Genomic DNA, 22069 nt, shown 5'->3' with positions numbered 1-22069 from the left:
GCTGGCTTGGGTTCTTTTGCTGGCGTTTGCTGCTAGTTCGCTTCCAGAGACTGAGATCCCGCGGCGTCCTGTGTCACGGAACGAGAATGGACGATTCCAGCGGGTGAAGAAACTCCACATTGGCAAAGCAAGGGACAGTCTTCTTCTTGCATCGTCCTGTTCTCTTCCTTCTATTCTCTCGCAAGTAGGCTTCCACCAGCATCCGCCATCGCGAATTCGAATTCAAATTCAAAAGGGTCTCATCTCAACCCGAAAGACACCTCAAAAGGTTGCCGCGCTTATTCCACCAGAGCTTGCTGCGGCTTGCGTGGTGCGTACCGGTATCCATATTTCCGGATACTTTGCCTAGCTTACGGCAAGGTTTGGCTGATTACCAGTTGCTTCAACGAGAATGAGTGATCGTCACTGCCCATCTCTTCCGGCCTTGTGGTTCATGGCAGCGTGCCCTGCGTGCGTACCAGTTATTGGACTTGTCTCTCACTAGAGGCGACTGGTAAAGTTTTAGGTCCATCCCCGTGGCAGGCCAGAAGGAAAACCTTTGCTTTTGCCTCGGCCGTGCCAGAAGTCCAGGACAGCCACCGAAAGTCAGTGCTGTACCCACCCAAAAACGCACAAAGAGCCGGAGTCTCGGGTTTGCCTTCGAGAGCGAGGACAGATCTGTCTGTGGCCTTGCCTTACGATGCTGCTGGTGCTGATGCTGGTGGCATTTGGAGGACGGTAAGCAGTCTGTGAGCAGCATTGAGGCGCGTCTGGTCCGAGGTACGTCCGGTCATGCAAATCTTCACCATGGTGGTGATTTCTCGTGCTCACAACTTCTTTCGGACTTCTTCTTCACATACTGGTTCGTTCTGTGTGTACAGTCAGCCTCCCACTGTCCACTGTTTCCCCCTGTGGACTTGATCTCTCCCTGGTCGGCTGTTGAGCAGGCATGACAAGGCCAGGCCACCCTTCCAGGAATAAGAGGCAGAGGCGCATAAACAGATGGACCATCATTGAAAAGTGAACTGCGAATTCGTGGGGCTCCCTCTTGCCCTTCTTAGTTACCCGAGCGCGGCCCTCACCCGCCCATCCAGTTCAGGGATCTCTTGTTCGTCTTGCTGCTGCGTTTGCAGCTTGCAGTCGTTAGGTGCAGGAGAATGGTGGTGCAGCAAGTACGCAGTAAGTGTGCCGCCAGGCTTCTCCTCTGACAGACTCAGACTCTGCAACCCTGGGAGAGCATCTTTGGGAGTCTTGGCCATTGTGCCGCTCTCGGCTTTCGCGCAATGTGGCTCGATTCCATCACACTGGACCTCTTCATTCGTTATTTCCGACCCCATCTGTATCCACTTGACACTGCTTGAGCCAATCCGGGTCCGAATGTTGTCCCAGCCCTTCTCGTCATCCCTGCTCGCCACCATTGCGGGCTCAGATGTGTGCCAAGAGGCTAACCAAGCCAGAGTTGCCGGGATTTGAGAAACGCTCCCAATCAACCTCATCACTCGGCCAGAGGGGCCTGTCACTTGGGTCGCAACTACAGTGCGAGAAGGGTGGCTGCGCTTCCAAGAGCAGGGGAAGAGGTGTGCTTGCTTGGCCACCTCCGGATATGATAGAGGCAGTGCTCTACACTCGTATAACAGTAGAGTGCCGTAAGGAGAGCACACACCAGTCTAACTGTACAGTACAAATACAGTCATCTTGTTGGTTGTGAGTATCCGTAGGCGTCAAGGTTGCGCCAAGGTTACGCCAAAAGATTGTGTACAACTGTTGCTGTAAGAGATGCCCTTCATGGTGAGACATTCTGTGTGCGCTTCGAGACCTGGCTCATAGCGATCCTCAAGGTACGGCTCTCGCTGGATAGATGGCTATGCTTCGAACGCTTCGAAATATCCCACCTGTGCTTCTGTCGCCGCCGACAAAAGAAGATGAGACGTTTTCGCCGCATTTTGGTGCGGGCCACAGCTGCCAAAACACTCTATGCTTGTCATCGCCCTCCTCGACAGCGGCCCTCTGCGTTCAACCTTCCACCTTGGTGGCATGTCGTGCCGCCGTGCGACACGCCCAGCCGGCATATCGCGAAGCTCAGGTAGCCGTCAAGATCCAGATACTAGCCGCATGTATGCGTACAACGCACATGAGCCGTCTGTTTCTGGCTTTCGACGTCAAAATACCCAAGTGCCATTCTATCCACGTTCATGCCTAGTGCATTTGACAGAACTGGCTTGCTTATGTTGAACCACAGAAGCGAAGCGGGAGTCAAAAACGGTCTCTGATATGCCGGTACGGCGCGTCGTTGCCCTGACTGAGCTGGATGGAGACGTTGGGCAAAGTCGAACGATGACGTTGGGTGCGGGCGTTACCCAAAGTGCTGTCTCTCAACTGCCCGAGGTCTGTAGACATCGGATGGCCTACAACCTTGGCCTAGGTATTTGCCTTTTCTCGAGGCTCGAGCAGCCTTGACCGCCAAAAAGAACTCGGACAATTTGGTCAATGGCTCGTGGCAGCAACCGTCCCATCGGTATTGCCCGAGAAAGACCAGAAAAAGCCAAACGCAAGCTTTGGAAGTGCTGTCTTAGTCTTTGCTTCGGATCGGGCTTGCCTCCAGTCTACATCGGCCAAAGTTCTCAGGTTAGCAACAACTTTTCCTTCGGCCCCAGAGAAACGCCGTAGTACCCGAACAACCGTTTCCGGTCTTCTTGATGAATGGGGTTTCCGCGACTGACGACCTAGCGCGGCAGACACTGCATTTGCGTCATCGTCGAGGATGCCCGTCGAATGTAGAGTAGTAATAGAGTTTCTTGACGGATGGTGGGTCATGGCCAGCAAATGAACATGGGCCGTGACAGCAAGTTTGAGTCTTGAGTCGTGAGTGCGACAGCGTTTATCTCTGGAAAACGGGCCTCCCGGCCGTAGGTATCTGTATCTGTATCTGTACGCCTGTCCGTACGTATACTTGGGGGAAACTTGGTGCGTGGTGCTTGGATCTCAACTTGGTGAAAACCGAAAAATAAGCATAGAAGGGAAGCATCGGGCTTCCGAGGTAGACTGAATCAGTCGAGGCGCTAGCCAAGGACCTTTCCGAGTGATCAGCATCTACCGAGTTCCCATGGGCTCCACCGGGGAGATTTAATACTGTTGGCATTGGCGGGCGAGAGGTAGAATTGAGAGTGGTCAAGGTCAGGGCAGACGGGGGACTGTGGAGGATGGCAGGATGGGCAGGTGGATAAACCCCAGTCTCCAAGCCCAGACTGTAGAGAATTTGTACACTGTGTGTCGATTACTCCGTACCCTCACAGGCTCGTACGAAAGATTCGGAATGAATATCCATGCCCGGCAGGCAATTGCTCCTAGCCTCCGACCATGTCGAGCACTTAATACCTCGACGTACCTGTGGACAATGGAATTCGAAGTAATGGCAGTACCTAGTCAGTCGTTCCCATTTCCCATCCCTTGAATGAACAGAAAGCCCCCAAGGCTTGGCAGTCGTGAACTTGTGCAGCGTCACTGAATGGGGGCCAGACGGTGAATTGAAGGGCTGGAGGCAGACGGTAGCAAAGCATGCGGACCCGTATCTGTACAGATTCAGTATAAAGTGGATAATGCGTTGCACAATTGCTGCCAAGATCTGCAATTGCGACCCAAGGCCGGCCAGCCGATCGACCGACAGCGAAACGCTTGTGTCCGTGTCGCAAGTAGGATACTGTGTAAAGAGGGCAAAAGATACCCGTGGTCTCTGAGCCTGTTGGCGATGGAAAAGGCAGCGGCAACTAGGTACTGAAGCGAATGAGCGACGAAGGCCAACGATGTACGGTTAAGGGACGCATAGGTATTCTGAGGCTGGCATTGTTTGGTACCCACGGTTGACGAATGCCTTGGCCTTGGGCGGGGATAGAGTGGATGCGTCGGGACCGAATGGTAAAGTTGCCAAGAGATGACGGATTCATCCCGTCTTTCTCGGGCTTTGGCCGGGCGGCGCTTTGAAGAGGAAGTTGAAATGAAATGCGTTGCGGTACAGCCGTAAAAACCTACGATTAATGTTCCCGATATCCACGATGCCGGGTATCGGGGGGGTGGTTGAGGTTATGCTCTGGTGTGGCATGGTGTGAAGGAAAAGGTCCCATTTGTGCAAGCACTTTTTTCTGTCTTTGGGAAGATGTATTTTGAACATCCGAACCGCACAGAAACGGGAAGCAAATCTGGTCGGAACGGTAGGCGAGAATGCAGAGACCAAGCCATCGTGCCATCCAAAGACGCGAGGTGCAAAAAAGGTGGTAGCGAAGGGTAGGTAAGCAGGTGGCAGGCACGTACCGTAAGGTAAGAAACGTGAAGGTAACAAGCCTAGAGGCTAAATTGCTTTGCCACTTCCAGTGCCATAGACGTGGAAGCTAGGCGAGGGAAGGGAGGATGGGGGAAGAGGAGCATACGCAGTAGGTAGGGGGGGTACGCTTTGTCCATCGTGTCCAGGACCATAGCTTCGGGAGCTGAGTGAGATGAGGTGAGTGGTCAAAGAGAATGAGGAGGTGTCTTGGGTTGGTTATGCAATCCACAGCATCGGGTAACTGCCATCCCAAAGAGACGAGAAACAGTACAGATCCACATTTTATCCGTTAGACTTGTGCTTATTGGTGAGGCGCATATGCGACGTCTGGAGTCCAGAGCAGAGCCCGAAGAGTCTGAGTCTGAGTTTGAGTCTGAGGTGAGTCTGAGTCTGGAGTCTTGAGTCTGGACCTGAGAGTTTTGAGTGGATGAGTGGGTGAGTGAAGCTCGGGGATGAGAGTGGTTGATGAGTGGGGGAGTGAGAGCGAGTGAGTGAGTGAGTGAATGGGTGAAGACCTGCCTATCAGAGTGTGCGGAAGGAACGCCGCTCAAGCAACCCTAGACCTGGCTGAAGCCTCAAGCCCCGGTTGAGGTTCTGGGAACGAGAGTGAGAGGAACTCAAAGGGAAGACGGGGCAGCAGCGGTCCGTTGATCCCCGGTAGAGACTCCAGTGGGTGCGGGTGCTGGTCATGGCCTTGGGAGCCCTGCGTTGGTCGTTGTTGGCTGCGTTGGCTCGAGCCTGCAAAACTCCCTGGAATATCGTTGCCATCCCCATTGTTTTTTCCCATCTGTCCAGGATGGCGACGATGGGCCATTTCAGAATCGAGACTGGCGCAATGGAGTCGCCTTTACGGGAATCGTCGCTCACCCGGCGGCCTGAGCGTCTCTCTTCCCTACGGATACACAGTATTGAGTATAGCCGACCGCGGGTTGCGGGCGATGGGTTTCCTGAGCCCACTGCGAGCACGACCTCCCGTCTGGGAGAACCTGGAGAGCCCACTGAGCCACTCTGTCACTGCAACAGCGGGCAATGATTCCGCCCGCGGGACCGCGCTAGACCAACTTGACAAAGCACCAGTGGCAGACTGGAAGTAACCTCTGACGGAGCACGCAGTCTCACTCATCTCATTCCCTCCTGCCCTTGTCCTTGACCTCCGTGTGCATGCCTTCTGTGTCCTCGACCCTTGGCTCAGTGTCTGATGTCTCCCTGTCCACCTGGCCCCACCTGTCAATGCCTGCCCCCAGTCCTCGTCATTCTCATCTCATGGCCAATTATGACCCCTCTTAAGGTCCCACTTTCCCTCTCCCAATGCTGTTTCCTGCCTTGTGCCCGGTTCAATCTGAGATTCCTCTGCCCTCACCTCACAGATGGAAGTGATACACTGCGACGTGAGTGGCCGCCCACTGTCCAGTCGGGAGGACAGTGCCGACACTGTACCTGCGTCCCTTCCCTTGCAACCCTCCTTCATTCCCACCCCACTTAAGCGAGGGCCAATCTAGACCCACTCCATGGTCCGATTCACAATTCTCCCGTGGAACCTGTACTATGTACGAAGTACAGTACAAAGTCTTTCCGGCCCGCTTCCGGCGGCCGACCCTAAATCGTTAAACGTGATTCGACGTTGTATCGTCGACTATCACAGGGGTGTTTCCATTGATCATTTGACAGCCATCAACTCCAAATTCTCGCGATATCTTTTGTTAGAAAAGAACCATCTAAAGTAGCTCGCAGCCGACTACTGCATCATGTCACAACGGTCATACTAGCTTCGGCATCGCCCAGGTGGCATCTGAACTCAAACTCCCCAGAAACCCGTTCGTTCTCACATTAACCCTCGGATATTGACTAACCTACCTTACCTACCTGGCCGGGCCCAATATGCCGTTCTGGTCACGTCCATACATCTGCGGTCCGCTCAGACGTCAATCAAGCAAACCTGTCATCAAAGTAACCAACAGGGACGCCACGCGACCCTTTTCACTGCCATGACTGGATACGCTCCCGTGGAAAGGGATCTCGCCGCCCACGGGAAGGAGGAGCCAAACCAACGGCCTTGGGAATTTCGACAACGATTCCCTACGTGGCAAACATCAGCAAGTCTTCCCTCGATTTCACTCGCCATCCTGGCAGGCTGAGGGCAGCAAACACTAGAATGATTGCGCGGCAATGTGCGAACCGCGAGTCAAGGACAGGCAGCCAGCGGCACAGCCGACAACGCCTTCCTCCATGAAGATGGTCCCCATTTTCTCTCTCAGGCGACAACGCAAGGCTGGCTTCTCCCTTTCGAGCTGCGAGGCACGCTTGTCAGCCTGTCATACTGTGCTGGGCGGGGTTAGTACCAACGACGTTGCAACGTAAGGCACTCTTCTACGTGTGGTCAACAGGCACATGGAAGCCAAGGCTCTTCCTAGGCTCCTCTCCTCTCCAGTGTGGGCAAGAATCGGCCAGTCACGAAACCACGGGCGCAAACCGATAACTCTTTCTGTGCCGGTGGTGACTGAGCACTTGACACCCACCAAAGAAACGCAACGGCACACTACACATCAAGGGCCATACCAAATCTGACCTCGCCGCATCGCCTGGCAACGCCATCTTGATTGCCCATCCTCTCTAGCCGCTCGCTCGGCTTCAACATTTACCAGTGAGATAGATGGTCAATGTTGTGTAACACGATACAAATAAGTCCAAGGATGGGAGGGGGTCACTGCCAAAGTCCATGGGCTGAAAAAAGCTGTCGGGATGTCTCCCATGTTTGATGCCTGCTACCCTTCCCCCGTCTGCATCGGACGACCTTACCCTAGAGGCCAGGTCAACGCTTTCTCGCTGCCAGTCTATCCAGCTCCAACTATCTTGCAGCTTCGTCTTCCTTGCCAGCATAATGAGCGAAAGAGAATGGGTAGAGTTGGCTGTCCTGCCTCATCGAAGCCTCAGATTGTCTCGTCACGGTGGCACAGCATGGTGCGAAATCACCCACACCCTGGTTGAGAAACCATACGCGAGGGCAAGCAAACAATGTCCCAGCTTTTGAGGTCAATACTTCGCCGAATCTCCATTGCATGATGCACGTGCCCCCACCGCTGCTGACGAGACCTGTCTTTTTTTCCCATCATGGATGCGTAGAATGGTATACATATGTCCTCGCAGATTCGGCGCTTGTAGTTGCAGGTCTTCACCATTTCTTCTTGAATCCTTCTCTCCCTCTCCTCCTCTATATCATAGTCGAGGCTGAATGCACCCAAGTAGACGTAAATAAATCAGTGGATGTGGGAGAGACTACATCATGCCATGTCGATGAAGGCTGGCTGCACGAACCCGTTTGCCTCTTCAAGCAAGGGTTCCCCGAGACTCGTCCCCGAGCACCGTCCGTTTCTCTCTGGACCAACTTTTTTTTTCTTGAAACTCCCCCCGAGAAAGGGCCACAGGTTCAAGGTTGTCTCTTCTTTTCTCGATCAAGGATTGACTTTCCGCTTCTTTTGAATGTACTGCCCTGTTCCCGCGTCCAGAAACGCACACAAGCACAACGCACCTACCTCACGCAATACAAGGGAAGCCCCAGAGAGCCGCAGAAGAACCAGAAACCCTTATCTGTCTCTCTCTCGCGCGCGACGCCTCACTTGAACTTGACACCGGCGCTAACTCGGCGCTGGGAACCTCAAGAACCCAGGACCCAAGGAATCGCGAACCATGATACTGAAAAGAGCGAGAAAGCCGCCGCCGCCTCAAAAGACCCCTTAGCTTACATATGCTTCAGCCTGGTTTACTTGCCTGAACCATCTCTCCAGGTGACCTAAGCTTGTTCTCAAAGCTCGTTGTAATCCGTCCATGTCTTGGAATCGGTCGGCTTTCTTGCCCTCCTCTGCGGGTCATGGCATACCAGAAGAGGCGGCATCGTGTAGCACCAGCTTCACAGCAAGGAGAGAGCCTAGCAGTAGATGAGAAGGTGGGGGGAAGCAGTGACTGCCTAGAGCATCCGCGCTCTGGGCCGTCCGAGATCGCTTTTGGGTGTGATACTAGATGCTATGTACCGAGGCGCGGTCGAGGTAGCGTCATCATCATCATCCAACCATCCATCCACCCATCCATCCCCAACGTTCGGTTCGTTCTCGCGTGCTGCTCAGCGAATTCGGCGCATTGTGAGTTTTGCCTTGTACACGGTATCCCACTTGATTGGTAAGAAAGGTAGGGCCCATCAGCGGCTCTGCGAAGGTTGTTGGTTGTTTGGGATAATTGCAGCTAGGTTCTTGCCGGGAAGAAGCCCAAAACGTCGGTCGAACCTCTTGGGCGCGAAGAGGCGAGGGAAGGTTAACCTTGCTGACCAGCACTCACTTTTGTTCCCCCGATTCGGGTGGTTTTAACTACGTCTCTCTTTTCTTACCCGTCGGGAATCGTCTCAAGGCTTATTCTTTGAAGAAACCTTCTTTGTAGTTTATTGATACAGACGAGGGGGGGATGGGACAGGGAAAGGGAAAGGGAAAGGGGGAGAGAGTTTTTCCAAAACCTTGGTAAACCTTTCCGACTAAGAGATGACCAATGATGGAGTTTATGAACGGGGCTCGGGAAATGGCCTCAGCTCGATCTTGTTCTGCCATGGTTGTCACCAACTCTCTTTTCACTTGTGTTGAAGAAGACTTACTCGCCGTCAAATTCTTGCCGGAGAAAATGTAGTGACGTACAGGGTTAAATTGGGGTGAAGAGAGGCACACTACATATCTCATAGACTTTACCGTGCTTGCCGTACGACGCCAGCGCATGAGACCCTTTGACCCCCTCAAAATGTCTTCTGGTCGGTGGTTACTGGTGACGTGACGCTTTGACATGGGGTCCGAGTAAGGAGGTTGAAGTAACCTTTTAGCCATGCGATAACGAGACGTAACCGAGAGAGAGATGGTGTACCCGGAGACCGTAAGGATTGGGAAAGAAAGGTTGTAATGAAGTGTGCCCAACATAGCTGTGAGATCCGCCTTGAAGCTTACCTATGGCGGGATAGGATTGGAAGTAAAACAATGTCGGAGATTGATTGGAATGTCTATCTGGTCGAATCCCCTCCCTGCAGCGGGCACCGGTGAGATGGCACGATGCGAAAAAATGCCACGAACCCTCCTCGCTTCGAGGACGATGGTTTTGCCACGTGGGGCATTTTGAAAAGTCCGAGGGGGGTCTGGATTGGACTCGGCGACTGGGGAAGGGGTATTGGGGTGTTTGCTTTTTTACATTCCTGACGCGATGATGGAAGAAGTTTGTCTTTTTATGTGTGTTTGCGGGCGCGGGCCCAGGCGGCGGGCAGTCCCGCCTTTTGCGAGGTGCGGTTCGTGATGGTTGCTTTTTGGGGGGGCGAATAGTCTTGGAGGGGGATGAGTTCATGTATGTCTTGAATACGGATACGGTTGGCCGGACGAGACCTGGCGTCCGAGGACACCGAACGGATGGTTGCTCTCTTGTCTTGAATGCTGGGTTCCAGGCGAAGCGATTTGATGTGACGGCTAGTAGATGGAGTTTGTCTGATGATGATGATGATGATGGACTGCGACATCCTTGGATGGAGAGAATGAGCTGACACGGAGGGGGTTTTGGGCGTCATCGTATACCTCGTGATATATTCCTGGCATGTGAGACTACATGGCGATTCATCGTCTCCTCTTCATCCCGATACGCGGTTCACATTTTCGACCATGGCGGCCAGTCAGCTATCATGATTGGCCTGACCGAAAAGATCCATCCGCTTCTTAGCCAGTCACGACTCAACAAGATCTCACCAGGGAGAAGTTACTTCATTGGCGAGAGCGATACTATTCAAAAGGTGAGATACCCAAAGTTGAGTCCATCACGTTTCGGAGCGATTGGCTTGAGAGTTAGCCTCCAACGATATGAGATAACTCAAGGACCTTTTCTAAAAGTACTACGACCGGACGCCGAGTGAATGTGCTGCTCATACACAGATTGTATCTTCAGTTTTCATAGATTTGCTGTAAGGGAGGTTACTATATCCATTACCTCCCATAACATCTAGCCTCTATGATGCGCTACGTAGTCAACAATGCGGCTCTGCGATCTGGGCGTCAGGCCAATCGCAATCTTGTAGTCAAGAAGTCTAGACAACTTTCATATGACGTAACATATCTTCAGCTCATCTCTTCAAACAGATTCACCATATGGGTGTTTGGAAGAGACAACGGTGAATCAAATGAAGCATGTAACGAGTCGCATTTCGCCTTTCTGTCCACAACAATTTCAGATCCTTCTCGGCATCGAGTAGTTGAGCATCTAGAAACGAGCCTTACTCGAGGTGGGGGGAAAGGGTGCTTCAACCTTGCTTCGAGCGAGTATCTAGTCTCGTTCCCTTCTTCTAGATATCTTATTCCTACCGTAAAATCATGGCTCTAGTGGACGGGGGTAACGGCTGCCTATTTCGTGCGATAAGCTTCAGTTCAAGATCTGCTTGAGATGGGGATTAACGAAGGTTGATTTGAAACGCCCCTTCTCTGTACAGGACGTACGATCGGCACCGGTGATATAATCGAGATTGTTCTAGATAAACTGAAGATGGTTTGACTGAAAGAACGACCTAGCATTCAGTTTTAGTCTTTATAGTATGTGAGAGAAGCGCCAACGGCAAGACGACGGGGATAAAAAAGGAGACGAATAGTGACGCCGTCGATGGAGGCTTAACGAAAAGCTTCTAGAAGAAGTCACGCCATATATAACGCCTTTCGCGCAACGCTGAGCCTATTTATTATAAAGGCCTACGATTACGAAGTTACGGACGACGAGGTTGAGGTGATTGTATACCTCAAACTCCCGACTAGACCGATTCCTATCTTTCCACGCCTCCTCACCAATGTGGCATCGGTATTCTAGAGCCACCACACAGTGAAACCCGCAGATTTCCCAGGAGAGAGTCTTGGACCGAAGAGGCACTCTCTCCCACGCAGCCCGGAAGTTATCCGTAGTGGGGGGGGGGGGGGGTTCGCTATTATATAGACTGTGTAAGTCCAAGGCCGGAAGCTTGCTCGATGTGGGAACATGAATCTTTCAAGACTACAACAAACAAAGTGCAAAGGTCCTAGGTTACTGCTCGGGGAATCTGACTAGATTACCGTCCACATCCCTTCTTCGTTGTACGTCTATTCAGGCCAATTTTCATTCTCTTGCACGAGAGCCTCGCATGTGGGAGTGATCGGGGACCTTCCAAGCTCTTAAGTTTTGGAAACACGTCAAATTCTCCTTGCCTTGCTGTGGTCGAGGCAATGTTTACTAGGGAATCTGTCCCACAGGCTAGACTCGGAGAACGCAACTCAAAGGCGAAGAATCACATCTTAGCAATGATTAGAAAAAGACTCTACCTGGAAGTGTTGGCTTTACTGTAAACCAATCAAGAGAAGAGTAGCAAGGATTCACTCAAGACCGCGCTATTATTCAGGCCAATCATCTAGAAGTAGCAGCTGATAAATTTTGCTCAAACTGATTACCGCATTATACATTATAAACTCTGTCAGCGTACTCCAACTCCGCGAAAAGAAGCAAACGAGTGAGGGTATTTCCTATCCGTACGCCATCCGGATTATATGTGTTTCTCGTATGAGGGATTACCCCTTTGGCGCTCCTGTGTAAACGATTGTATTCCGTGTTCTCTTTCTGATTCCCTCGTTGACTGCCTACTCAAGGCCGATAATGGCATGGCGTCAAGCAGAAATTGCCTGTCATGTTCAGATCGTCGATAAACTGTATCCCGAGATGAGGGCTTCAGTCATCCGACACCATACACAATGTTTCTAAGGCTCAAGGGCATTTTAGACAGCGGGGGTCGCAGCTGGGGCAGGGGCAGGAGCCGCCGACTTCTCAGGGAAGTGTCCACCCTGGGGAACGCGGCCGTATTGCGTGAAGTAGAGGTTCAAGGCGTTGTAGTCCCACTTCCTGGACAGCAGCAGGAGGACAACAGCGCCGCAGGGAATCATGAGAACGTCCAGAACACCAAAGAAGATGAAGTGAGGCGTGACGCCAATGGTGTTGCCGCCCTCAGAGACACCAAAGGCAATCGGGTACAGAAGCCAGAGGAGGTTGAAATACCCGGCGAGGATCCAGTAGTCTCCCTGGGTGCCCACGCGCTTTGCGCCCACGCTACCTTCGACGAACGTCGACGCCGCCATGACGAGGTAGGCGACGGTGCCGAAGACGAAGAAGCCCCACTTGTAGACGGACGGGGTGTAGGCCGAGACGAGGTAGCTGATGACCCAGACCCAGGAGAGGAAGATGTGCCAGACGATGGTGGCCCAGGAAGAGTTGGCGACGAGGCCCAGGAGGATGTTGACTATGGGGAAGGCGACGACCCAGTTGATGTACTTGTTGAAGAAGATTTGTCGCGGAGCACCCGAGCGGGAGGTCGTGCCCTGGGTCACGATGGACCAGCCGAGGTTGGAGGCGTTGGAGAAGTATGTGATGGCACCGACTAGGAGGGCGATGCTGAGGAGGTAGTGGAAGACCTTTTCGTTGCTTCTAGGTTTCCATGAGAGGGCGAAGACGCCAAGCTGATGATGGAGGTCAGAAGGAAGATGATAAAGGAGAAGTTTAGTAGGGCATACGTACGAAGAAAAAAGAGTAGATGGCTACACAAGTCCATAGCCAGTTGGAGCCGTTGACACTTAGTTGCTCCTCAATTCCCGGGGTGGAATTGATGTCGAGTGCCTCGTTGGCTCGCTGCAGGATCAAGCCCATAGTGTCGTTTTGCTGTGATCGAGAGTTGGGAGTGATAAGTGTTTCGCAAAGAATGCGTCAGTAAAGTAAAATACTGTAATCAGTTTGATATTACACAAGCCGCGGAAGCCTGTTGATAGATATTGTAAGCTTAATGCCTGTGATGGTGTGAGGGAGATGGAGTTGCTAAAGAGGGATGGAAGGAGAGTCTTATACTTCTGTTTCCAACTGCCCCCTCCCCAACAAATTGACGGTAAGATGCCACTCGATGGTTCCATAATGTGCAATCACGGCTTCAACGTTGTGTGACTGATGCTACCTCCAAGTCCGAGCCTGCCGACAAGTGGAACTTGGCGATGCGAAAGACTTGCAGCTCAGATGCCGGAGGGACTCATACTTCCCTCCCGGCCAACGAACAGTGATGGACACGGCCGGATGGGACGGGCGGGACAGTCACAGTGACTGAACCATGGAAGGTTCCGTCGATGTCGGGAATCGCAGGAAACATCTTCGAAACAACAAAATCCTCCGGTCAGGAGACCTTGTCTTGAAGTCAGCCAAGTCGAAGCAAGGTTTAGTCAGGATGCAACCCGCATGCGCCAAGGAAGTGGCAGTCGAGAGGTCCGCTCCCAGGGCTGCCGGGAAGCACCCCGGTACTTGATGAGGCTAGTGGGTAGTCTATTTGTCTTCCTTTCTAGCTTGTCTCCTTGACCGAGGAGGATAGGCAATGACATGGTATGGTGTGGGGAAGGATGGGCCGAGTGTGGAGTCAGAATACGTTGAGGTTATGTGAGCGCCAGAGCCGCTTACACCGAAAGGTATCACAGCATATGTCCGTACTCAGAGGTGTACCTGAGGAGAAGTATCACGGAGTCAAAGGCTTTTGGGGTTCTAGACCAAGCAAGTATACCGTACACTCCGTCGATGGCCATCCGTCACCCATCAAATGGGCCAACACATAGAAAAAGTGTCAGCTTTCGTTGACCATGAGCCACATACGACATCACAACGTCAACATTTCTGAGCTGCGAATGCACTGTTGGTTCGTTATCAACTTAGCTGACGTGTATCGCTCTGCGGAAGCCGTGCTCCAGGACGATGGAATGAAGTTCTATGGACCAGAGCATTCCTGGGATCTAGAGACTGGCAAAGAAGCAAATGCCGGCATGCACAGACACCCCGTTCGTCTTTCGCCGTTCCCCACCTGGAACCAACAACAGCCAAATCCTTGCAAACGCTCACCTCCCACATACATAGTTCCGGCATCGGATGGAGACAGGAGGAATTCGAAGAACGAGAGACGAGTGTATTGACGTAATGGCCGCTGATACTTGATTTTGAATCCCTGAAATATCAACTCACCTGATGTGGGAGCTAAAGAACCTCGCGCTCCGGGGGCCCCGGCCGGAGCCCAACCGGCAGACGCTCGGAACCATCGGGAAATTCCCACGACTGCACCCGTACCGATGACTAAACGGAGGAACCTCATCATAGGTAGGACGAGCTGCATCACATCACACCGGCGAGCCTGTCAATTGGCCTGAGGTTTCAGATCTACCTGCCTGCCTACCTACATCAGCCCAGGATAAGCGCCCCCCTCCTTGAACTTTTTGCAGATGGAGGGCTGGTGTTCCCTTTGAAGGAATAAACTCTACGCGGTTACATTGCCCGTCTAACCAACCATTGCCCCGCGTGGTTGCACCATTAGACCTCAACCATGTGAGAGGTCGTGATGTAGAGCCTAGAGTTCCTGTGGAGATGTACAGTCTCGATTGATCATTCTAAAACATGAAGCTATCCCACGCTGTCGCGGTCTCGGCGCAAAGTATCACATCGCGATCCTGACTCCGTGAACCAAACGACTCGCCCGCTCATTCGACTCCATTCAGGCCTACTACATTCGTTACAGCGTACCCGCCAGTAATACCATACCAGACCTACTTAGCTGTTCCTCGATACGCGGGCTGCGAGAAAGATTGTTTTCTCCCCAACGCAACATGACTGTGTCATATCACCTACACTCTCACCCTCTCTCTCTTTCTCTTGCACCACTTATTTTCCCCTGTCCCGCACTTAACGACCCTGCCGTCGATCGTGGCCCATCTGTGTCTTCCCTGCACAATGGTGGATCCTTCCCGCGGCCCCAACTCTGTTTTCTCTCTCTAAATTCCAGATCCTTCTCGACCTCATGATCAGAGAGTACGTGATCAGACCACATGAGAGACGAACCTTCCCCATCCCAACCCGTCGCTCCCGAGAAATCCCAGACGAACACCTCCGATGCCGTAATAAGTTGATTCGACCATTAGTGCCAGTCTACTATATGGAATACACCACAAGTGGAAGCTCTCACACACACCCTCAATCTCATTCCCATCACCGAGCAGCCCCCACCCCCCCGTCGGGAGGTCAGGTCAAACTGGGCTGAGTGGTGGAAATGGTTAAACAGGTCAACAATCAATTGACGCCAACAGCCTACTCGACGAAAGGCTGACGAAGTTCCGAGTTCGATTCCTAGCAAGTTCACCAAGAGATGTAAGCCCCAACCGGGGGTGAAGACTTTTTTTATTTTTTTTATTTATTTCTTTGTAATCCAAGCAGACGTTTGTTCGTACTTGTCAGTAATACAGAATAAGTAAGGACGAACATCACCCTTTGACGCCTGGTGAGGTACACAAGGTTTGAATGGAAGTGATAGACGAGTCCAAAATGTATCACAACCTCAAGACATATACATATCTTCACACAAATCGACTCTCGGCATTGAATTATTTGAACGTCTCGACTGTCAACGCTGACACATGCCTTTCCATCATTCATCATGTACTCTTTCATCGTGTACAGTAACGCTACCTTAAACTCCATGTACATCTATATCGTACATGCATGCGAACCCAGCCAATCCAAGATAATTGTCTCGACGATGCATCCGCTCCTTACCACAACCCCAGGACCAATGTGCTCTCACACACCTCTCCGTCTATTGACCCAAAGTCCGCTACCGTTGCCCCATCGACCTCTGTTGACGCTCATGCATAACCAGTAATCGGAACAAGATCTGATATTCCCAGCGAGACCCCTTATCATACTAGTATGTGCCAGGCTGCTTCATCTGCCACACTGCACTCTTGGCCCGTTCTCGCACGTCTAATTCGCTGTCGTCTTCTAATCCCTCAAGCTTGGTGAGAAAGCCCAACTTCTTAAGCTCGTACGCCCTTTGGGCGCATCCCCGTGCATCGTTGTCGTCGTCCTGCCATGTGAGGTTGCTGATCAAGTGACAAAGGGCAACCCGGACTTCTTTGTCCTTGCTATTGAAGTGATTCGCCAACAGCTTGAGCAAGTCTGTTTGTGCAACAACCAGTTGTCGATGGCCCGGAGTGCTCGCCGCCATGTGAACGAGGATGAACACAACGGCCTCGATGATCTTGGCCTGAGGGTAGAGGACTCGGGCCTCTCGTCCTGAACCCGTGGACCGTCTTGACGTTGGATGAAGTACCTTGGCCTGGAGCTTCCTGGCTAGGATATCAAAAAATCTTTCCTGCCCCAACTGGTTGAAAAGGTACTCAATCATCTCCGTAGTATCGCTTGACGAATCAGGTTGCGGTCCAGATGCACCTGCCCCAATCAAATTCCTTATGAAGTCGAGGCCCTGCTCCTGAATGGCGAGGTCGTCGTTACGGGCTTTCCGCAAAGGGTTGATTTCGGCCTCGCGAAGAGCTGCCAATTTTGCCTCGGTTTGACGTAACTTGGCCGATCGTTTGCTGTCTGCGTCCTGTGAACCTAACCACGACTTGGACAGCGGATCAGCCTGATCCATCTCGACATCGCCATCCAAATCGTCTCCAGTGTCAACTGCATTCTGCTTGTCCAGCTTAGACCTAGCAAGGAATAGAGCATCATCTTCCGTGTCGTCACAAATCAGCTGCACAAGCCATCCAGACTCAAGCTCTTCCAGACATTGTCTCTTGGTGTCGGTGTCAACTGCATGTACGAAATGCTTCAATGCCCAGAGAGCGTTGAGACGCAGTGCTGCATTGAGAGAATGCGCATGCTCACACAGTATCTTCATCACACCCCGGTCGGCCAGGAGCTGAGATGGTTAGCATAGTTCACGTTAATAGAGGCGATTCAGGGATTGCACTCACCTCCCTCATGGGGCTGACTTCGGTGACCAAATTGCAAATCGCAGCAGTGGCAGCAACTTGAACATCCACGTCCGGGTGCCTGAGGAACCGGAATAGAGGCACGGCCACAGCATAGTCAACCAGAGACGTCCTGAGAATACTCACCGACCGTGACAGCATTCTCACAGCGTGGCAGCCCGCGATCAAGACCGACAGCGGGTTACTGCCGTACCCAGAATTGTGGTCAGACGCGGATCCGTCACGGATTGGCCCATCTGGTTCATTTGGTTTGCTGCGATCCTTGGGATTCGACGGCTTGCCGGGCGTGGGCGATAATGATTGCACAATGTGAGCAACGACGTCCTCCACGACGAAAGCCTTACGATATTCGTCTTTGCCGGCCGCCAGAGCCCCTATAGCCTTGAGTGCACTTTCTCGCATCCGCACCCTGTGAGCCAGGAGTGGCGGTTGTCCTTCTGATCCCAGAGCGCGAGAGGGAGGGGTGCTCTCGGTCTCCATCGCAGTATCGGCGTGTGGTGACCATACCTTAGCGTAAGCCGATGGTGGGATTGGCTCATATGCGTCTTTGAGAAGCTTGCTGAAACATTTGACGGCACCGCAGTCAAAAGCAGCCTTTTGAAGCGGCTCGCTATCTGTGATTATACGGGCAAGGATGGCTGGCGTACGCTCCAGTATCGTCCATTTGAGCGCCGCATCTGCATCAACCAGGGGAGACTTCACTACTGGCGGCGCTGCCTGAAGCTGTTCGAGCATCTCCATAAGGACAGGAACAACCAGAAGGCAGAGGCTGGTCTCCCTCAGATACTTGCTGCCAAACCCAGACCTGAAAAGTGAAGTGAGGAGATTAGCAGCCATCAGCCTATGCAGACCCTGTCGCGATCTGACCAAGAGTATCAGCCACGGTATCAGAGGAGTCTCCTGTTCTTCTTCCGGCTCTGTCTCGTTTCCGAATAGCTCGAACCGGGAAGTCTCCCAAACGGAAGCCGTAGAGCTGTACTTGCTTGCGGCTGAGCGAGCCCGCTCCCGCGCCTCGGACGAACCCAGAGCAGGAAAGTGCGACTGCTGCGAACCAGGGATCCGGCCTTGATGTATAGGGATTGCTGGTAGTAGATAGTCCAGAGCGCTGAGGTTCTGCTGGCGTGCGTATCCGAGACCGCTAACCTCTAGGGAGTTCCAAGGCGCTCGGACTTCCTTTGATGGGTTGAATTTCAGAGCAGGGAAGATGGCCATGATAGCCGGCGAGCATAACAACATGCAGGCCCTGAAGCGGGAGTCCGAGATGATGACAGCCAATGCCTCCAAGATCGAAGCCAAGTTGGAGCTGGACGGCGCTGGTTCCGGAATGAAGTCCGACATCCGATCCACCCGACCGAACACTTCGGCATAGGGAACAACATGTCCTTCAGCAACTGCAATGCTTGCCAACCGAGTTGCGAGAGAGTCAATGACTCCTTGGTTTGCCATGGCCAATTGGTGTTTCTCATCTCGACACAAATGGCTTATAATGCTTGCCACTAACGGTACCTGAATTTGTTGCTCGGACACAGTTGCGGTGCTAGAAAGTATGCTATTGAAAGAATCGATATGTTCGGATGCGAAGATGGCCTCGGCTAACGCCTGCATGTCTATCGGCGAACTCGTAGTTGACAAAGTGGAAGCTTCGATGATGTTGAGGAGGACGCGTAGTGCCGTAGTGACCAACAGAGGAGCGTTTGTAGTTGGACACACGTTATCCAATACAGCTGGCAGCGCGCTCGCAGCTAGGAGCGGCTCGACGAAAGCAGTGCCTCCTGGAGATGCCCAAGTTAGATTCAGAAGTGACCAAAAAGCTGGAGAAAGTGAGTCTTACCATTGGCAAAGCTCGCCAACAATTGTAAAGCCTGAAGCCTCACTGTTTCTTCCTCGTTCAACCACCGAGAGTTGGAGCTTGGGCGGGTATCTTTGCCGTTGATCTTGGCCGACGACCGGGAAGCTTTGAGTATCTTGACAATGGGTTCCAATGCGCCTAGCTCAGCCCACATCTCCTTCTTCTGTGCGTGCCCGACAACATCGTTCTTGAGAGCCCGCAGCGCGCTCGTCTGTTCGGCATAGCTCCTTGCGCTCTGGAGCTGCGAGAGGATTGGTGGATTCGACGTGCGTGTCATGATAAAAGTCGGCTCAATTCGTTAAGGAGCTCGGCTATGTGTTGTCGTTGTCGACCAGCGCGTCGTGTACTTGCGAGGACAGAGTGGTGCTGCTGCGGCGACGGAGGTTGTGTCAGAGCCCCAGGTCCCTACGAACCGGTCGACGGTCAGGCAAACGTGGGTCGAGCTATGCGGAAAGTCGGAAGGAGAATAGATTCTTCTCTAATACATGTATCGATAATTAGTTGCTGTACGCTGTGGATGAGTTGCAAAGTTGTCGAGAGCTTGGCTTAGAAAATCGGATGTCCATGGACAGAAGACCAGGATGTCGTTCGCAGGATGGGATGCGGTTGATCACCTCAAGACAGGGCCGACTGTCTGGGAGACTGGGTGATTATCGGGCGTTGGCACTGGGGTATGGCACGTGCATTTCTCTTATCGCTACCAGCCGTTTTCAGGATTCTCACATGCTAGCTGAAGCTTGGATCACCCTGGAGCGTCAGTGCGGAAGCCTGTGCTGTGCTGGTGCTTGCCCGTGTTCTCGCGATTCTTTAGTGATGAACGGTCCTGTTGTCTTCATGGTGAATACTGAAGGAGGTTTCATGCTTTTTGATTCACCCACTCGGAAACAACAAGCTAGAGAATAATATGATTGTTTCAAACATCAATGGTTCTTCCATTCAAAGGTATTTGTTCCAACGTATTTTGTGAGTAGTGAAGGAAAAAAAAGATGAGATACCGAAGGAAGGATAGGCAGTTGGAAACCTTGACCATCCCCCGCAGCATGGCTGGTTGTAACACGGCTTAGTTGTCTCCTTCCACCCTGTCGATACCCCACATGGTATGGCTTACACATGGTAAACTTCCCGAAGCAGAAGCGCTTGCCACCTGGATGAAGTTGATCTGATCTGGGAGCATCCAGCTCCTACTATCACGGAGGAAAAACATAAGACTGACAAACCTTCCTCTGGGGATTCCGTCGATGAGTCTAGAGATCCATTCAATGAGACATTTCTCTGTGATTTAAGGGTCGAATTGGCGGTTATGAATGATTCCCGCTTCAAATAGAGGCCCTAATTGTTCGAACCTAGATATGTCTAGAGTTGAGTGATGAGGTGATATGGCAAACTTTTTTTACTTTTACCATTCTTGGGAGTGGGCAGTAACAGGCCGGCAAAGATCCAGTGAGCATCTATCTAGAGCTAGATGACTTTCCAACAACCTTCGACAACTGCAGCGAATCGGCATAGGACCTTTGTCCATCGGCTGAAGACAATGATGTCCCGAGTCGGCTGAACTTTCAACCTGCATCAATATCGCTTTCTCAGCTATAAGTATAGACAAATACGTAGGGAAACCGTTGGGCACTCCTACGTTTGTACAACTGATTTCAAGCCCAACTTAAACTTGATTTAAGTGCTCAATTGGAAAGTGTTCAAAGGATAGGACGGATTTGCGAGATGCCTTGGTACCTACCCATGTGGTCGAGCTATTCCTTGTGTCTCTTGACAGGCCGATGCTCATGTTTCTCGGGGCATAGGTAGGCCAACCTTGAGGGTGTCCAGGGGCCTTATATGGCCAAGGCCAGTCCCTTTATTTGCAAAAGCCGAAGCTCTCCGTGAAGCACTGGGACGTTCCTCCGTAATACACAGCATGCCGGCGACATTAGTTAGGATACGCACTGCACGGTTCACAATACCGAACAACTACAGATTATTCGACTGAAGCATGAGACAGGGTTGATCTGACCAAGATAGCGGCTCGATCGTGAGATGAGGGGTACCAGGCGTGAGATAATAAATGACATCTGACGAATGGACAACTTGTAACGGAAATTTCAACCGCGAGGGGGTACAAATACACGATAAGAAGTAATAAAACCCGCAGTCTGTGGCAGCTGACCGCAAGCCGTAACGGCGGACGGTCCCGCACGGCGAAGCAACTTCCTACATGGTACTCAAGATGATAAAGGCCCGGAGAGGTTGTCGCGGAGCATGCTGGATCCCTTGGTGGAACACGTCGGCGCCATAACTCCATTCTCCGCGCTCCGAACCTAAGCATGTGCTTGATCCAAGGTCCACTGGTTCCTCCGTAAATGATAATCTGAACCCGCATATCCGTCGAAAAATTTGAGCCGCCTAGGCTCGACGGCGCCTCCGGCCCCAGGCTACGAACCGTAACCGGCCAGGTCCCTGTTGGCATTATTGTGGGAGGCCCGTGGCGGCCCTGAGTAGCCGTAGAAGGGTTGCAGCGCCGGGGCCAGAGCAGCGTTAGTGGCATGGCTCGGTGTCCCGAAGCAGAAGAGCGGCCCACCTTTGACATTGAATCAGCGACGGGAGGGCCTCAAGATGAGGTGGACGAGATGGCGCAATGAGCGGCTTCCAGGGCACGCAGGGCACGCAGGGCCAGGAGAAAAGCTCTGCAAGGCCATGTGCTCTGCGAGTATGTCATGACTGCCCGGAAACACATTCAAGCCCATCCCCTGGCGTTGCGTTCTGTCTGGAGCCGAAGCTGGGGTACTCTGTCATGTAGAACTAACTGTAAGGTACTATGTAAATGTACCTTGCCTTGCGGATACGCAGTTATACCGTACAATGATTGGTACAGAACATGGGCGAGAAGTGCAATGAGACTGAGAGAAATCAGTGACAATCAGAAAAGCACGTTTTCGCCCACGTACAGATGTCAAGACTCTTCCCCACTAACCCACAGCAGACGACTGGCTCACCGGCGCAAGCGTGGTTTGCTTGGCTTGGTGCCGAGACCGCAGAAAATCAGATTCGCGCCCCTCCACGTCCCAAGTCCTTGGCACCTCATTG

General features: G+C 52.4%; 6 protein-coding genes across 6 annotated transcripts; 1 reads left to right on the top strand and 5 right to left on the bottom strand.

The window, feature by feature from the left end:
- Positions 1-1040: 1040 nt before the first annotated feature.
- On the bottom strand, positions 1041-1397 carry CABS01_09572 (uncharacterized protein; the record flags this gene model as incomplete). Its single annotated transcript, XM_060542929.1, has 1 exon — positions 1041-1397. The coding sequence occupies one exon, from the start codon at positions 1395-1397 to the stop codon at positions 1041-1043; it is 357 nt and encodes a 118-aa protein (XP_060400145.1).
- A 446-nt stretch (positions 1398-1843) lies between these two features.
- On the top strand, positions 1844-2179 carry CABS01_09571 (uncharacterized protein; the record flags this gene model as incomplete). Its single annotated transcript, XM_060542928.1, has 1 exon — positions 1844-2179. One exon carries the CDS (start codon positions 1844-1846, stop codon positions 2177-2179), a length of 336 nt encoding a protein of 111 aa, XP_060400144.1.
- Positions 2180-3253: 1074 nt separating this feature from the next.
- On the bottom strand, positions 3254-4144 carry CABS01_09570 (uncharacterized protein; the record flags this gene model as incomplete). The annotated part of the gene is made up of 2 exons (XM_060542927.1): positions 3254-3750; positions 4006-4144. The coding sequence occupies 2 exons, from the start codon at positions 4142-4144 to the stop codon at positions 3254-3256; spliced, it is 636 nt and encodes a 211-aa protein (XP_060400143.1).
- A 7937-nt stretch (positions 4145-12081) lies between these two features.
- On the bottom strand, positions 12082-13003 carry CABS01_09569 (uncharacterized protein; the record flags this gene model as incomplete). Its single annotated transcript, XM_060542926.1, has 2 exons — positions 12082-12816; positions 12875-13003. The coding sequence occupies 2 exons, from the start codon at positions 13001-13003 to the stop codon at positions 12082-12084; spliced, it is 864 nt and encodes a 287-aa protein (XP_060400142.1).
- Positions 13004-16070: 3067 nt separating this feature from the next.
- CABS01_09568 (armadillo repeat protein) lies at positions 16071-19271 on the bottom strand (the record flags this gene model as incomplete). The annotated part of the gene is made up of 3 exons (XM_060542925.1): positions 16071-17072; positions 17128-18917; positions 18977-19271. The coding sequence occupies 3 exons, from the start codon at positions 19269-19271 to the stop codon at positions 16071-16073; spliced, it is 3087 nt and encodes a 1028-aa protein (XP_060400141.1).
- A 1692-nt stretch (positions 19272-20963) lies between these two features.
- Positions 20964-21572, bottom strand: CABS01_09567 (uncharacterized protein; the record flags this gene model as incomplete). The annotated part of the gene is made up of 1 exon (XM_060542924.1): positions 20964-21572. The coding sequence occupies one exon, from the start codon at positions 21570-21572 to the stop codon at positions 20964-20966; it is 609 nt and encodes a 202-aa protein (XP_060400140.1).
- Positions 21573-22069: the final 497 nt, after the last annotated feature.

Source organism: Colletotrichum abscissum (assembly GCF_030869225.1).
Source record: "Colletotrichum abscissum strain IMI 504890 chromosome Unknown Scaffold_23.1, whole genome shotgun sequence".
NCBI classification, from domain to species: Eukaryota; Fungi; Ascomycota; class Sordariomycetes; order Glomerellales; family Glomerellaceae; genus Colletotrichum; species Colletotrichum abscissum.
This window is presented reverse-complemented; position numbering and strand designations above follow the sequence as displayed.